The following is a 17,416-nucleotide window of genomic DNA, read 5'->3' as shown; positions in this document are numbered from 1 at the left end:
TTATATAAGGGAAACCAGCCCAAGGAAAATGACCCTTGGAAAAAAAGTGGAGAAGAAAGCCAATGTCGAATTAAAGCCATGCAGAAAATCCATCCTTCTTCTAGACTTTTCATTTGTAAGAGCCACTAAATCTTTTCTATTTTCTAAGCCAGTCTATTAACTGAAAGTAGAAGTATACACTTGATTGAATCCTTTGTTCTTTCTGGGCTTCTTTTGGTCCCCCCGGGGCAAATGAATGGCAAAAGAGTAACGAGCGAAAAAAAACTTTAATAGCTTTTAATCTTTATGCTGCAACATATACTCTTGTATATGCACAGAATGTATATTCTGTATATAAGACACCAAAATATATATTTTTGGGGGAAAGGTGTCAGGGGCTAAAGTGAAAGATTCACTTTTTACTAACTCTCCTCCTATAATGGTTGAATATTTTTAAAAGCATGTGCACATATTACTTTTTAAAGTTAAAATAACAAAAAAAAGCTGCTAAAGATATCTCAAAAGAAGCTTTTTCCTGAGGGACTTACTAATATGGTAAGTACAGTAGCACTGTAAAGCCTTTTAACACTTTTGGTCACATAAAATTTTTGTTGTTAAAAGTCCTGCTGTGCAACAAGTAAGTCCTTACTTGTCATCTTTCCCTTTTGTCTTTTTGTACACCATCTCTCGGAAACTGGCTAAAATCTTATTTTCTCTCTTTCGTCTCTCTTCTTGGTTAAAGGATGCAAGAGCTCTCTTCTCATCAGCACTGTAGATCTGGTTCTCCTTACGCAGTCGTACAGCCTCCATTCTGCGATGCCTGCTACCACTCATGACATAACCTGAGCATTCAAAAGAACCGATCTCTTCACTTGTCAACCCAATTTCACCTCTTCGTGGGATTCGCTTTCCAGCTTTTACATACTCAGCCATAGCTGCACCTTCACCGGGAAGCAAAGCATGGCCATACTTCAAAGGTTTTTCATCTTGAGAGGTATGTATTATAGGTGCTTCTGGCCCTATTAAATCCATAGTATCTGCCACATTTGGCTGCTCCATCCAGGTAGCTTCTGACAAGTCCTCTTCTGAGTCTTTACAGCTTGAGTCACTGGATTCTTTTTTGGTCTTCTTATTCTTCTTTTTCTTTGTTTTGTGTTTCTTTTTCTTCTTGGCTTTAACTCTCTTTTTATCATCATCAGAGTTAGAATTTGTGTCAGACTCTGAGTTACTGTCACTATCAGAATATTTCCTATGCTTTCTTTTAGACGACTTATTCTTTCTTTTTTTCTTGTTTCTTGAACGACTGGTCTTCTTTTTCCTATGTTCTTCCGAGTTGGAATCTGAACTGCTGCTTTTCTGATGCGTTACCTCTTCTTCATCCTCAACTGGGGTATATTCGTCAGAATCTGGCTGAGGGAACTTTGGAGACGGCCCCCACACTTCAGGCGCTCCCAACTCCCCAATCCTCTCTCTCTCCTTCAGCCTCCTCTGCCGATAGCTCTCTTCCTTCTCGTAGTCTTCTGCTGACTGCCGTTCTTCTGCATAGCAGTGACGATGGTGGCGATATCCACTATACGAGGTCGACCAGGAGGACGCGAAGGCGTAGTTGCGGAATCTTGGGAGCCGCCCTCGCGACCCAGAGCGACTAAAGAGGTAAAGAGCGCCCACGTCCGACTCACTCCAAGGAGGCCTGAGGCCCTCACGGCCGCGGGAGTGAGAGCGGGAACAGCCATCCCAAGAGGAACATCTGCTCTGCGGGGATGGTGGGCTCCCCGAGGAGCTGCGTCGCCTTCTCCGAGAGCCCACGATGTCCTCGGAATAGCTGGACCGGGATACTGGGGGCATGAGCCGCGCCTCAACGCTGGGCGGTTACTACAGACCCAGAGGATGGCTGGTGATTCGCGGCCACGCAGGCGCACTAGAATCGGCCTCCCACGCACGGCTTCCGCTTCCTGTCAGTTACCAAACGGAGAACGAATCCGCGCGTGTGCTATGTGGGGCGGGCCTTGGCTGCGTGAAGGCTTCTTGTGGGAAGTAGGTAGGATTAGGGTGCGCCTGTTTTTAGGACTTATATTCCCCAACTTGAGCCGTGTGGGAACATAAAAGGACGAATTTGCGTCAATGATCCCCTCTACTGTTGGAACACCCACTTCTCTTTTTCGATTTCGCTTTTACCATTTTGCTTCTCACCCTTTGTTCTTCCCTTTCATTTCCACCTCCTTAACTTTACCCCTCTGTGGAAGATCCCTACTACCAACGCTCCTCCTTTTTTCCTTCCTAAAAAAGGAACTTGTCCACCCTCTTCGTGGAGGAAATATGTTTAATTAATCACTTCCCAACCCCCCTTGTTACCACTGGAAGCAAGAACCAAAACTTCTTTTGGAATCAGTTTGAGCTCACCCTCTAAGCTAGGTGAAGGCCAGAGTCGTACTTTTTTTTTTTTTGGAGACAGGATCTCACTCTGTCGTCCAGGTTGGGGTGCAGTGGCACGATCATGGCTCAGGGCCGACTTGACTTCCTAGGTTCAAGAGATCCTCCCGAGGAGCTGGGACTGCAGGTGCCCACCACAACGCCAGGTTGATTTTTTTAATAATTATTTGTAGAGACCGTTGTCACTTTGTTTCTGAATCTGGTCTCAAACTCCTGGGTTCAAGCGATCCTCCCACCTCAGCCTTACAAAGTGCTGGAATTACAGGTGTGAGCCACCATGCCCGGCCCAGAGTCATGATTTTAATTGTTAAATTCACAGACTTTTCCACTCTAGAAACACACAGAAGCATCCCACTCGATCTTGTAGACAGATGTCTTTCTATCTAGGGAGACTTCTTCAGAAACTTTGTAGTTTGGAAACCACTTTCTCGATACACATTAGATCTCACTCTCAGAAATGATAAACATTTTATGCAAGATCATTTATCTCTCATCTTAAAATGTAAATAGGCATTAACATCATCTTGGTTCTCTCTAATTAAGTTGATCTGCTCAGTTGTTTGACAGCCAGGTCAAAACTTAAGAATGATGCCTTCCTGATGCTAGAACTCTAAACAACAAAATGGGGGAAATTAAATTGAATAAGACCAAATTATATCATTTGCTCTAAGTAGAATTTTAGTACTTTGATTGAAGGGGATAAGAATTGGTTCCATACATAAATTATATGAATTTAGGAACTGGTAAACAGCAGGGAGTATTATATGTGAATGGTCACATGTATAGTGAAAATATATGGATAGGGTGAGTACTATAGAGTTTGTGTAAGTAAAGAAAATTTTCTTTTGGAGTTATAAACTACTTGATAGGCCAATGAAATGGATATGTCTTACTTGGATAATTGTAAATTTAAGCCATTTAGTATCTGATGTAGACTTGAATTACGAAGCTGGTTGATGAAATACTTCTTTCAGGTAGCGACACAGGAAAATGAAATTTAGAATATATTTTTGATCTTTAGAAAAGTTATGACCTAGACTAGGGGCTGGCAATCCTTTTCTGCAAAAGGCCAATAGTAAATATTTTAGGCTTTGTGGGCCAAGAGGCAAAATTGAGGATATTATTACATACTTTTTTTTAAGACAAAATATACATTTATTTTAAATGATAAAGCATAATCAACAATTTGTTCAATTATTCCAAGGAAGAGATAACTGTTTTTTTTAATTTTTATTATAAGTTCTGGGATACATGTGTAGAACATGCAGGTTTGTTACATAGGTATACACACGCCATGGTGCTTTGCTGCACCTATCAACCCATCATCTAGGTTTTAAGCCCCACATGCATTAGCTATTTGTCCTGCTGCTCTCCCTCCCATCCTCCACCCCCCACAGGCCCTTGTGTGTGTTGTTCCGCTCCCTGTGTCCATGTGTTCTCATTGTTAAACTCCCACTTATGAGAACATGCAGTGTTTGGTTTTCTCTTCCTGTGTTAGTTTGCTGAGGATAATGGCTTCTAGCTTCATCCATGTCCCTGCAAAGAACATGATCTCATTCCTTTCTTATGGCTGTATAGTATTCCATGGTGTATATTACATACTTATAACAAAAGAAAAAGCACATTTTCATTGATGCAATATAATTATATTATTATTCAAACTATAATAATTGAGTATAATTTTGCAATGCATGTTTTCTAATGGGAAGAATGAAATTGTTTTTTGGATGAATAACATTTTGCTTAATTAGGGTTCTGCCCTTGTAGGTCAAAAGTAGCCATAGACAATATGTAAGTGAATGAGTATGGCTGTGTTCCAACAAAATTTTATTTATAGACACTGAAGTGAATTTCATATGATTTTCACGTTACTAAATTTTATTATTCTTTTGATTTTTCCCCAAGCCATTAAAAAATATAAAGATAATTCCTCACTCAGACCATTAAAAAACAGGGCATGGCGCAATTTTGGTCTGTAGGCAGCAGTTTGCTAACCCCTGACTTAGCAGAAAAAGCAGTGGTGCAAAAAGTATGCTTATAGGGATAAAAATAAATGCCTACCATACCTTTTTAATGGGAGGATGGGCTTTTATTTTCTAAATTTTATTTATAGATGAGCAAATGTTCATTTGCATAGAGCATAGAAATATATTTGAAGAACTTTAAGAAAATAGGGACAGTTTTTGAAATAACAATACATTTTAATTATCAAGGAAAGTACCAGATGTTGAATGCTCAGCTAAAATGGAATTGTTCTCACAGGTAACCTTTTACTACCTTTCTTAAAATTTCTCAAAATTGTTTTTCATAAATCTTTCCTCTAGTTTTTATTTTATTTTATTATTTTTTGAGACAGGGTCTTACTCTGTTGCCCATGCTAGAGTGGAGTGGTACTATCATGGCTCACTGTGTACCCTTGACCTCCTGGGCTTAAGTGATCCTTCCATTTGAGCCTCCTGAGTAGCTGGGACCACAGCTGTGTGCCACCATGCCCAACTGATTTTTGATTTTTTGTAGAACTAGACCCTGTCTCTAGACAGATGTTGCCCAGGCTGGTCTTGAACTCCTGGGCTCAAGTGACCCTCTGACCTCAGCCTCAGAAAGTGCTAGCATTACAGGCATAAGCCACCATGCCCAGCTCCCAATTTTTATTTTAAAAACTTTCAAACCTACAGAAAAGTTCAAACACCCATATATCATTTACCTAGATTCACTAGTTGTTACGATTTGGTTTCTTACTCAATTGAAAGAAAATTGCAGACATTATGATGCTTCACCTCTAACTATTTCAGTCATGAATGCATATAAAGGACATTTTCCTTCATAATCACAATATCATCCTATGCCCTGTCTGAAGTCTCCTTAATCCTATTCTGAGAGTAGTCCCATTAGTTTTCTAATGAAGGATTCTAACTCAAGGTCATCAGGCACCCCTTTCCCTTATCCAACTAGCCCCAGCCTTTACCCCCCAGGGCCCAAAAAAGTAAGCCCAACCAGGACCACCAGGAGTAGGGCCCCATATAAGCCCCTAAAGTCAAACCTATGTCCATTGCAGGAGGTAGCTGATGGAAATGGAGGAACACTTAGAGTACATGGGGCATTGTCTATCTCTAATTTGGCTTTATACAAGGAAAAATTTGGCCAGTTTTCAGAGAATCAAAAAAAAAGGCTTATACATTTTACCATATTCTTTAATTTAACTTGTCATGACTTGCAAGTATTGTCATTTGCTTGCTGTGCCATGAAAAGAAAAAAGGTAAGGAAAAATTGTGTGGTTAAGCCAGTCATTTATGACAAGGTTATAGAAATAACTCAGGGAAAATGAGAAAATCCCACTCTATTTCAGGGTCATTTTGGTGAAACACTCAGGAAATATACTAATGCAGACTCAGACTCCCAAAAAGGACAAGCTCTCCTAGGTATGCATTTTATTACTCAATCTGCCCCTTATCCTAGGAGGAAGCTATAAAAAGCAGCAATAGGACCTCAAACCCCTATGAGCCATTTAAATATGGCCTTTAAAGTTTACAACAATAGGGACAGGGCAAAAGAGATTTAACAATAGCCAAAAAGTGCAATTATTAGCAAATGCTTTAAGTCCCCTGACCCCTGAGGGTTACCCATCCTGAAATAGTGTCACAAGATGGGTGTCTGGAATGCCCAGAGAAGAGCCCCTGACTTGCCAGCCCAAATGTATAGGTTATTTACTAGCCAAACAAGATGGAGTCTGTGCAATTAGTAATAAAACCTGCTGCACATGTAGTAACAACTCTGAACAGGTTGAATTTAACATTCACAAGATCTATAAGCAAGCTACCGGGTTACATATCTATAATCAGGGCACTGAACCCAACTATATCTGGTCAATTATCAGAAGTGCCATACAAAGTCTCACCTAGTTTTATCTCTCCTAGGACCTTTAATAGCCATCTTGTTATTACTAATCTTTGGCCCTTGCTTGTTTAACGTCTTTATAAAATCTGTGTCTTCTAAATTACAACAGTTCCAGATAAAGAAAATGCTGTCGCAGGGCTTCCAACCCATCCCATCTACTGACCCAGAAAATAAAAGCATCCTGCCTTTAGATATGGTATCCAGAGATTTTTACTCTTCCAGTGCTAGGCAGGGCCTATGCCCATAAACTAAGCAGGAAGCAGTTACAGAAGATGGACCACTGCCCTTCTGCAGCCTGCTTAAAATTAAGGAGGCATATCTAATCTCTGAGGGAGGAATGAGGTAGGAGGCAGAATTCAACTCCAGAAGTGGGGCTCCAACACCTGACCAAATTGAGGACTAGCTAAAAGAGGGAAGAGGCAGTATCACCTCTCCACCAGACATACCCACCAGTGTGCAATGTCAGTTTACCATTGCCATGGCAACACAGGGAAGTTGCCACCCCTTTCCATGGCCATGACCAAGTGACTCAGAAGTTAATACCCCTTTTCTAGAAATTTCTGCATAATCTGGTGCTTAATTTGCATATAATTAAATGTAGGTATAAATGTGACTGCAGAACTGCTTTTGAGCTGCTAGTCTGAGCACACTGCCTAGGGGGTAGCCCTGCTCTGTAAGGAGCAGTACCTCTGCTGCTGCTGTACACTGACACTTCAATAAAAGTTGCTGCCTAATACCACTGGCTTGCCCTTGAACTCATCCCTGGGCAAAGCAAAGCATCCTTTTGAGCTAAGCCCTAATTTTGGGGCTCACTTGTCCTGCATCATTCTGTTCTATAGAATGTCCCACATGCTGGATTTGGCTGATTGATTTTTTAAAGTGTCATTTAATTCCTTAACTCTCAAACTCACCTGCATGTTGGAATCACCTAGGAAAGTTGGCCAGGCGTGGTGGCTCACACCTGTAATCCCAGCACTTTGGGAGGCTGAGGTGGGCAGATCACTTGAGGCCAGGAGTTTGAGACCAGCATGGTGATGCATGTCTGTAATCCCAGCTACTCGGGTGGCTGAGGCACTAGAGTCACTTGAACCCAGGAAGTGGAGGTTTCAGTGAGCCAAGATTGCGCCACTGCACTCCAGCCCTGGGTGACACAGCAAGACTCTGTCGCAAAACAAACAAAAACAACCAAAAAATGTTATTAATGCCTGAGTCCCATCCTGTGACATTCTGATTTAATTGATCTTGGTTGCAGCCTAGGTATCAGGATGTTTTAAAAGCTCCCCAGTGATTCTGTGTGACACAGAGTGTGAAAACTGCTAACTTAACTTATTTCTGTAAATATTTGGATCTAGAAAAGTACTTAGATTCAAGTTCACTTATAAGGATACTTCATGGGCAGTGCCCTCTACCTTCTGTGGTAGCTCATCAAGAGAAAGATATTTTGTAGTATTTTTCATTTGCAACAGTCTTTGGGACTTCTCATTTTCTTAAGTTATGTTATTTCTTAATCCTTGGAATGTAGAGGCATAGACAAAGAAAGAAAAACTCAGGAAAGTACTGACATGATATTTTTTCCCCTCATAAACTACTGAACTTGCATTTTGTAGCTTCTCCATTCCACTGGGCAGAAAGGGGCTTACCGAAGTGTCCAGTCAAATAACTTACAGTCAATTATGGCTTAAAATCGAGTCCCATCTAGTTCAAAGAATTCTCAGGGCTTTCTTCTATTATAGGATAGGCCTAGTTTGTCACATGCCAGGCACTGTTCTAAGCACTTTACACAAGAGTGCTCGCAACATTATCTAATCCCTAGTAATGCCTACAACATCCCTATCTACTATTACTTTCCCTATTTACAGATTGGAAAAGTCGGGCACAGGGAGGGTAAGCCAGGATTACACAGGTAACCTGGCTACCTGCGTATCTAGCCACTGTGCTTGACTGTGATTGGGGGCTGGGAAGAAACAGGAAGGAAGAAAGCAGAAGAGAATGGGGTCCCTGAAGCCAGAGACTAGAGAGTTTCTGGAGGTGGAGAGCAGCATAAGCCTGATTGCCAGAGAAGCAGCCATGGAATGTGCAAAGTGGTGTGTGGGGGAGTGGGACAGTGTGTTGAGGATTAGTGGGAGGTGAGGGCTACAGTCAGGGTGGGGAGGAGTAGTCTGGCCTTAAGGAGGAGGAAAAAAAGTGACAGATTAAGGGGGTGAGTGGGGAAGGACCAAGGGCAGCCACTGCTCGCTCCAGGCAAGTGCCTGGTGATGTGTTCTGCTGCTTTGATGTTTCTGAGAGAGACTAAAGGTCCCCCTGCCAGGGTTCTTGGGGCTCTGGGGAACCCCTGCTTTCCAGCTCAATTTTAGTGTCAATTTTATGCCAGCTGCTTAAGCAAGCTTTACATAGGAAAGAAATATGAGCCACAGCGGCATCCTTCCAGGATTTAAAGGCTCAGTCCTATTTCTTATGATCCAAGGTCTGTCATCCTTTCCTTCTCTATCCCTTAACTGCCTTCCCTTGCGTGGAGGTAAGGACAGGGTAGCTAATGGGTTAATTCGGAGACAACCACCGAGAGAAGCTTCCTAGAGAGCCCAGGAAGTGGCCTTAGTTCCCATCGAGGCTTCCTGTGCCCCAGCCTCAACTTCCCTCCTATGTCTGGAGAGTGATCACTTTCACTCCCAAAGACATCCTTTGGTGATACTTACTGTGGGATTCAGAGTGGGGTGCAGAGGACGACCCTGCAAAGGCACGGACTATAAGAGAGATCTGTGCAGCTGCGCCTCAGGGGGTGTCCTGGGCCCCTGGGCATGACAGGAGGGGGACCACTTGCAGTTCTACTGGAAAATTTACCACCTTTCCAGAATCCTCTGAAGATATACAGGTCGCAACTAGAGTGAGACCCGAGTACTGCCTTGGGTCAGAATGGCTAGAGAACCGAGAAAAAACGCAGCCCTGGACGCCCAGTCTGCAGAAGACCAGACGGGGCTCCTGACCGTGAAGGTGGAGAAGGAGGAAGCCTCCGCCTTGACGGCGGAGGTGAGCGCACCCTGCAGCCCTGCTCGGGGCCCCGAACGCTCCCGCCAGCGCTTCCGAGGCTTCCGCTACCCGGAGGCTGCGGGCCCCCGCGAGGCGTTGAGCCGGCTCCGAGAACTCTGCGGACAATGGCTGCAGCCTGAGATGCACAGCAAGGAGCAGATCCTGGAGCTGTTGGTGCTGGAGCAGTTCCTGACCATCCTGCCGGGGAATCTGCAGAGCTGGGTGCGGGAGCAGCATCCAGAGAGCGGGGAGGAGGTGGTGGTGCTATTGGAGTATTTGGAGAGGCAGCTGGATGAGCCGGCGCCGCAGGTAGAAAGAACAGGTTTTGTATCTGAGCGCTGTGGTCTGTTTCCTCCTGAAATCCCAGATCGGAGTGAGGGGCATTCCTTTAAGATCCAGGAGTTCTTCATCTCTTTTTGTACTGTGAACCTCCTTGGCAGTAAGGTGAAGTCCCTGGACTCCTTCTCAGAATTATATTTTTAAATATATAAAGAAACTATAAAGGATTACAAAAGAACACAACTATATTGACATACAGTTAGCAAAGAATTAAATTTGTATTAAAGTCATATATGTGGATTTTTATTACTGCACTAAATAATAAGACCTAGGGACAGGGCTTATAATTGGCAATTTCAAAATGGTGATAAGCATCTATTTGCCTGGTTGTAATGTGGTGTGAAAACGTGCAGGTTTTGTTGGTGACAAAGTCCTGGGTACTGCTTATGCTACCTTGATTTGTTGCTTCCATTCATAATTGAAGGAAATGTTAACTCTCTCTTAAAGACCAGTAAAAATAAGATTAGTTTTTGTCCTTTCTAAGTTCATGGACCACTTGGGAGAAAGTCCATGGACCACTGGTTATGAACCTCTGGTAGAAAGTGGGCCTATTTTTACCTCCATGTTCTTCCCTGTTTTATGAGGGACTGTTTCCTCTTTGCATCGTCCTGTGTCCCTGTGCACACAACTTCAGAGGACCTGTGTGGCCAAATCTTCTAACTGGTGAGCTGGATACCAAGGTTCTTGACTTAGGTCTATTGCACGCAAGCCCTGTAGCAGTGGGAAGTCATTGCAAATCTCTTAGCTTCATTCTTCATAAAATATGTGGGAAATTCTGAGCTGCACGTGAGACAGTAACTTGAAAACTGTAATTTAACTATCAATGTCTGGAAGGAAACCTGCTTTTAATGAGGACATAACTATGTGCCAGGCCCTGTGTTAGGTGATGTCACATACTGTGATCTTATTTACTGGTCTCCAAAACCTCATAAAGTAGAAATTATTATCCTCATTTTTCAGATTAGAAAATATATTAGTATTCTTTGAGAATTTAGCACCAGTGTCCAAAGGGTTTTCGTAAACACACAGATGTATATAATGAGGGAGCCTAGAGTAATGGTAAGAACACGGGATCTGGAGTCATTCTGTCTGAGCTCCCATTCTAGCATTGCCACTTATTAGCTGGGTGACATGGGCAAACTGCTTAAACACTGTCCACCCTTGGCTGGGTGCAGTGGCTCACGCCTGTAATCCCAGCACTTTGGGAGGCTGAGGCGGGCGGATCACCTGAGGTCGGGAGTTCGAGACCAGCCTGACCAACATGGAGAAACCCAGTCTCTACTAAAAGTACAAAACATTAGCCGGGCGTGGTGGCACATGGCTGTAATCCCAGCTACTAGGGAGGCTGAGGCAGGAGAATTGCTTGAACCCCGGAGGCGGAAGTTGCGGTGAGGTGAGATCATGCCATTGCATTCCAGCACTTTGGGAGGCTGAGGCGGGCGGATCACCTGAGGTCGGGAGTTCAAGACCAGCCTGACCAACATGGAGAAACCCAGTCTCTACTAAAAGTACAAAACATTAGCCGGGCGTGGTGGCACATGGCTGTAATCCCAGCTACTAGGGAGGCTGAGGCAGGAGAATTGCTTGAACCCCGGAGGCGGAAGTTGCGGTGAGGTGAGATCATGCCATTGCATTCCAGCCTGGGCAACAAGAGTGAAATTCCATCTCAAAAAAAAAAAAAAACAAAAAAACCAACAACAACAACAAAAATGCTGTCCACTCAGAAGAGAGGATCAGGGCCACATCTCCGTTTTCAGCAACTTATCATAAAAATCCAAAATAATAGCTCATAGGGTTGTTATCTATATTAATTGTGTTAATATCATAAGGCTTGTAGAAACAGTGCCTAGAAAATAGAAATCACTTGCACATGGAAAACATAGAAATGTTGGGTAGATAACTAAAAATCGTGACTTCTAGGTTCCCGTTGGTGACCAGGGGCAAGAACTGCTCTGTTGCAAGATGGCACTATTGACACAAACTCAAGGGTCTCAAAGTAGCCAGTGCCAGCCAATGAAGGCTCTGTTCAAGTATGAATCTCTGGGATCCCAGCCCTTACAAGACAGAGGTGAGTATTCTCTTCTGGGTTGTATGAATTCTATAGACTTCATCCAATTTCATTTAAGGATCACCTAAAAGATCCATTTACAGTTACTTTATATACTCATCACAGAGAGACTGTATTTTAAGACTGAGACTAAGAGAAATTTCAAACAATGGTGAAAAACTTTCCTAACCAAACTAGGACATAGTAAATCTGATTTTATTAAAATTGATGTCTAGAAAGAATCGGTTTTTTAAACAACATGGTGATCTCCATTCATTAGATATATTTAGGGAGCCTTCATCTATGGTAGCCAGTGTTGTAGGCACTGGGGAGAGAGCCACCAATAAGATAGAATTCTTGCTTTGATGGAGCTTACATTCTAGCAGGGAGGATAGCAAATAAATTAATAATATAATTTTAGATATTGTTAAGTGCTATGAAGAAAATAAGGCAGAATTTGTAAAGCCAGCCAGAACATTCCAGGGATAGTAGGACTGCTGCAAATAGAAGAGTGTAAATCTAAACCCTGTAAAGCCTGTGACTGGAAGAGTGAAAATCACTTAATAGGAAGCAGCTGTGTGTTCCATGCTGTTCCTCATCTGCTGTGAACATCTGGGCCGATTCCTAAGACATACAACACTTGGACATGCCATCCAACATGCAATCTTTATTTCTCAGCAGAGTTTCTGGCCTAAACCAACTTATTTTCTGCCCCTTGCAAATTGACTTATTGTAGGGAAACCTAAGGTTTCTTCTGCTTCTGAGTCTGAGCAAGTTCTATTTAAGCAGTCTTCCATCTTCCATTGCCTCCTTTCTGGACCCAGCCTTATTTGACTCCTCCTAGTTTTTCTTTTTCTTTTTTCTTTTCTTTTTTTTTTTTTTTTTTTGAGATGGGGGTCTCACTCTGTTATCCAGGCTGGAGTGCAGTGGTGAGACCTTGTCTCACTGCAACCTGTCTCCCAGGCTCAAGCAATCCTCCCACCTCAGCCTCCTGAGTAGCTGGGACCACAGGCCCATGCCACTACACCTGCTAATTTTTTGTAATTTTGGTTCAGACAGGTTTCTCCAGGTTGCCCAGGATGGTCTCGAATTCCAGAACTCAGGCAACCCACCTGTCTCAGCCTTCCAAAGTGCTGCGATTACAGGGATGAGCCACTGTGCCTGGCCTCCTCCTAGTTTTTCATACCTGAAGTGGAAAGCATCCTAATATCTACTAAAGACATTTTAACCAAAACAAAACAAAAACAAAAAACCCTTTTTACTCCCCATCTCCTAGCAAAATTCAAAACCCAAAGGTCTTCAAATGGAAAGCTTTGTTATGTTGCATTCATTTCACCACTCCTACCAACGATTCTGCACGTGGTTTTTGTATATCTGCAGAGTGCACCAGACTTCTTTCGGCCCTAGGACTGGAGCTGGTGGGAATCAGGCATTTTTGAAAGGAACACATTCTGTATAAACTTATTGGCAAGAACTTACTGCCCCAGTTTTTGAACTTGGATTTTGCAAGGTGGGGAGGCTGAATACTAGGGTAGTTCTCATCCAGAGCTTCTTTCTTTCTTAGTTCTCCAGGTTCCTGGGCTTGCCCAGGGAGGGTGCTGCAGAGAAGATGCAATGGTAGCTTCCAGGCTCACTCCAGGGTCCCAGGTGAGCTGGAGCTCCTCTCCCTCCCCAGCACCCCATACCTTTCACTACTGTTGGGCTCCACATTAAGTTCCTCCCTCCCCAGTCCTACCCCACCCCTATCCTAGATCTACATGAATTTGAGTTTTCTCATCTATCCCAAAGTTGCATATAATTGTCCACCTTCATTTTGGTGCCCACCTAAGAGGACTTTCCTGTTTCACAACAACCTTGGAGTTTTCTTTGTACTTCTCAGATCTTTCCTCCTACATTTCTTCGGTCAGCCTCTTCCTCAATGTGATTTTTCTCCTTCAACAAGGGCAGTTCCGCAAAAGCAAACTGAAGGTTTTGTTGGGATGGTCATTCTGTTTTGCTTTTTAAGATACAATAAGCTGTGCTGTTGGTGAGGGATATAAAGGCCTGGCCCTTGCCCTCAAAGAACTTATACTTGAAAGGTCAGATAAGGCATAGTTATCTTGAAGTTATTTATATTACAATATGAACAATCTTTTCTCAACCTAGATTTCAATTTACTACTCAGCCTTTCCTGTCCTGCTTGAAGATCTCAGTGTTTGAGGCTGTGTAGTATCCTTTTTTTCCCCTAATTTTTCTCACTTCAGTTCTAGATTTCATTGTATTTTTGAAGCTATTAATGTAAATGAACCCCTACGCTCACTTTGCCAAAGCATACTGCAAATCTTTTGAAAATTTTGGACATAGTTCCATTCCTTTTGCTGCATTGACCCTTGTCTTCTAAACCTTTTTACTTTCTGGACTGTTTAGATATTTATATGAAAGTACTTATCCTAAAATGTGTGTAATATTTCTTTCATTTGGCAGGTTTTCTTGATTAAGATGTTATTAGAGATAAAGCTAAATTGGTGTAGGTGTGCCACACTTGCTCCTTTTTAAAGAGCCTCTTTAAAGGGGATGTTCATTCTTTGCTTTGGGGGTAATTTTGGGCAAGAGGAGCTAGTTAGGACTACCTATTGTTTTAGGGGTTGCTGAAAATGGAAGATGTGGCCCTGACCCTCACTCCTGGGTGGACACAGCTGGATTCATCTCAGGTGAACCTCTACAGAGATGAAAAGCAGGAGAGCCATAGCAGCCTGGTCTCCCTTGGTAAGACTGAGACACTAATTTGTCTTAAGATTTCTTGGCATTCTTTGCGTATTAGAACCTATTGGGCTGTTAGAAGCTGTTAAGCCCCCATTATGTTTGGATTCAGAATCACCATTCCTGAAAGCCTGTTACTGACTACTAGCTCCTTACTCCTTCTGACCTTGCTTTCTCCTCTGTCATGCCAGTGTTCTAGTTAGGATAAGTGGGGTGAAATTGACACAACTCCTTGTACAGGTCTGGCTTATAGGAGATGCTCAGTAAATGTTGATGTCCTCTTGTTCCTATCCCTGACTGAAGAGGAAAGCTGCGGGTGGGGTGGGGGGGCCTCTTCAGGAAATGGGCCATGGATTCAGAACGTGAGAGCCAGAAGCAACCTTAGACATCAACTACAGACCCTGACCTTAGGGGTGAGGGTGCAGAGGCGTAGATTACCTCACTTGTTTGAAATCTCATAGCTTATTTGTGGCACAGTGGGGGCTCTACCTCAGAACTCCTAGCGCCAATGCCAGTTCTGTTTGAGAACTTTGCCTCTGCCTGGGCACAGTTAGAGATGACGGTCCATGTCATTGATCCATCACCAATTTCTTTGCTTTTGCCATTTCTTGCAGGTGCTTCAGAAATCCTTCCACTTGCCCTGTTACTGTCACCCTCTACTCACCCCTTTCAAAATCTAATCCTAGGTGCATGGCCCTGCTTACTATTCTTAGAGCTTAGAACTACCACATATGTCCCCTGCATAGTCCTGGGTCCTCACCATTTTCCCTCCACTCCCAGTTTGTACCCTTCCAATGGCCCCATTCTCATTCTCAGGCCTTCTTCCTCCCCAGCACCCCTGTTCTCCCCTTTTATTCCCATTCTTATTCTAGCACTTAAATCCTCATCCTGGGCATATATAGACTTCTGTAATTCTTGCCTCCCTAGTACTCATCACAGAGCTTTCCTCCCATGGCAGGGCATAACCCACAGTTGCCGGCCATTTGTTGTTTCAGGTGGTGAAATACAGACTAAGAGCAGGGACTTGCCTCCAGTCAAGAAGCTTCCAGAAAAGGAGCATGGGAAGATATCATGCCACCTGAGGGAAGACATTGCCCAGATTCCTACACATGAAGAAGCTGGTGAACAGGAGGGCAGGTTACAAAGAAAGCAGAAAAATGCCATAGGGAGTAGGCGACATTATTGCCATGAATGTGGAAAGAGTTTTGCTCAAAGTTCAGGCCTGACTAAACACAGGAGAATCCACACTGGTGAGAAACCCTATGAATGTGAAGACTGTGGAAAGACCTTCATTGGGAGCTCTGCCCTTGTCATTCATCAGAGAGTCCACACTGGTGAGAAGCCATATGAGTGTGAAGAATGTGGTAAGGTCTTCAGTCACAGCTCAAACCTTATCAAACACCAGAGAACCCACACTGGGGAGAAGCCCTATGAGTGTGATGACTGTGGGAAGACCTTCAGCCAGAGCTGCAGCCTCCTTGAACATCACAAAATTCATACTGGGGAGAAGCCATACCAGTGCAATATGTGTGGCAAAGCCTTTAGGCGGAATTCACATCTCCTGAGACATCAGAGGATTCATGGTGATAAAAATGTTCAGAATCCTGAGCACGGGGAGTCCTGGGAAAGTCAGGGTAGGACGGAAAGCCAGTGGGAAAATACTGAGGCTCCCGTGTCTTATAAATGTAATGAGTGTGAGAGAAGTTTCACACGGAATAGAAGTCTTATTGAACATCAAAAAATCCACACTGGTGAGAAACCCTATCAGTGTGACACATGTGGAAAAGGTTTCACTCGAACTTCATACCTTGTTCAACATCAGAGAAGCCATGTAGGGAAAAAAACTCTTTCACAGTGACCCATGGTATTCATGCCAATATTGGTGCTCATTTGTCACTGAACTGAAGCCACCCTGGAGCCCTTAATGGTTACAGAAATTGTGGACCAGGGCTTTATTTACCACTATACATCATCGGGTATTAGAAAATGTAGTCTGGCTGAGATGATGAGTTATCTTCTACATTCTAGAAAGTGATTGGAAGAAGTCATTTGATAGGAGGCCATGGGAGAGTGGTCTGGAAGTTGTAGGACCTAAAATAGTTTGTTCTCACCCAGTGTATTTAAATGGCCTTCTGGACTTGTTAATTGCCCTCAGCCAGCACTTTAGGACATCTGGTTGGATGGCTCTGATGTGGGGGGCTGCTGCTCTGACCATTCATTTTGCCTCTAATGAATCTTTCACAAATTGGTCAGATCCATGAGGTCTTTTACTCTTCTTTGTGCCTTGTATGATAGGTGCTAATAAACATTTATTAAATGTACCAGTAAAATGGCCTTTGTACCAAAAATTTGATGTTGTTTATATTTCTGAGAAATTTCTAACTTATGCCATTTGAATTTATGTATTATTCTCTGAGGTTCTAGATTCTGGGCCAATCTAGTGTATTTGTTGCCACGTACATACTGTTTTCAGAATTGGGGTGAGGGAATCCATATTTCTCTACCATGATAGTAGAGATGAGAAGAATGCCTTAAACAGCTTCTTTATCATTAAGACATTGTGAGATTGCTCCATCCATAGAACTCCACTGTTTGGTCAATGTTAATTATGTTAGTTCACATTAATTTTGCTACTCTTTAGGGGGAATCTTTCACATTCAGGTAAATAAAAATCAACTTATTGAGTTAGATCAAAATGATTATTATGAATTTTGAACACATTCTGTAACACTTACCATCTTGTTTCTTACCTTTTAGTTATCTTGGGCCGACCAAGTGCTAAGACGTCATCTGTGTCCCTCTTCCCCAGTTTATAGCTGACTGTGCATCAAGGCTTATGCCAGCTAAGCTTAAACTTTCTCCAGGTCCGAAGATTCATACCAAATATTTATAATTATTATTCATGGTTTCAAAACTGCCCTGTCAGTTGGGGACAGGAAGATCAGGTTAGAGGCAGTCTATGAG

The 17,416-nt window shown here is 43.0% G+C and overlaps 2 protein-coding genes across 3 annotated transcripts; one reads left to right on the top strand and one right to left on the bottom strand.

Moving 5' to 3' along the window:
• Positions 1-247: 247 nt before the first annotated feature.
• Positions 248-2,778, bottom strand: NKAPL (NFKB activating protein like). Its single transcript, XM_003829679.5, has one exon. It carries the CDS (start codon positions 1,822-1,824, stop codon positions 625-627), a length of 1,200 nt encoding a protein of 399 aa, XP_003829727.1. The 5' UTR covers positions 1,825-2,778; the 3' UTR covers positions 248-624.
• Positions 2,779-8,861: 6,083 nt separating this feature from the next.
• On the top strand, positions 8,862-16,800 carry ZKSCAN4 (zinc finger with KRAB and SCAN domains 4). 2 transcript variants are annotated; one of them, XM_008955046.4, is made up of 5 exons: positions 8,862-9,549; positions 11,587-11,734; positions 13,278-13,360; positions 14,335-14,458; positions 15,448-16,800. In XM_008955046.4, exons 1-5 carry the CDS (start codon positions 9,214-9,216, stop codon positions 16,308-16,310), a joined length of 1,554 nt encoding a protein of 517 aa, XP_008953294.1. In that variant the 5' UTR covers positions 8,862-9,213; the 3' UTR covers positions 16,311-16,800. The 2 variants fall into 2 exon arrangements, with proteins under 2 accessions (XP_008953294.1, XP_008953293.1); XM_008955045.5 differs by having other exon boundaries at positions 8,865-9,636.
• The last annotated feature ends 616 nt before the right edge of the window (positions 16,801-17,416 follow it).

The sequence above is a fragment of the Pan paniscus genome, chromosome 5 (genome assembly GCF_029289425.2).
Source record: "Pan paniscus chromosome 5, NHGRI_mPanPan1-v2.0_pri, whole genome shotgun sequence".
Taxonomy (NCBI): domain Eukaryota; kingdom Metazoa; phylum Chordata; class Mammalia; order Primates; family Hominidae; genus Pan; species Pan paniscus.
The sequence above is the reverse complement of the archived record's forward strand: the minus strand, read 5'-3'. Positions and strand labels throughout refer to the sequence as shown.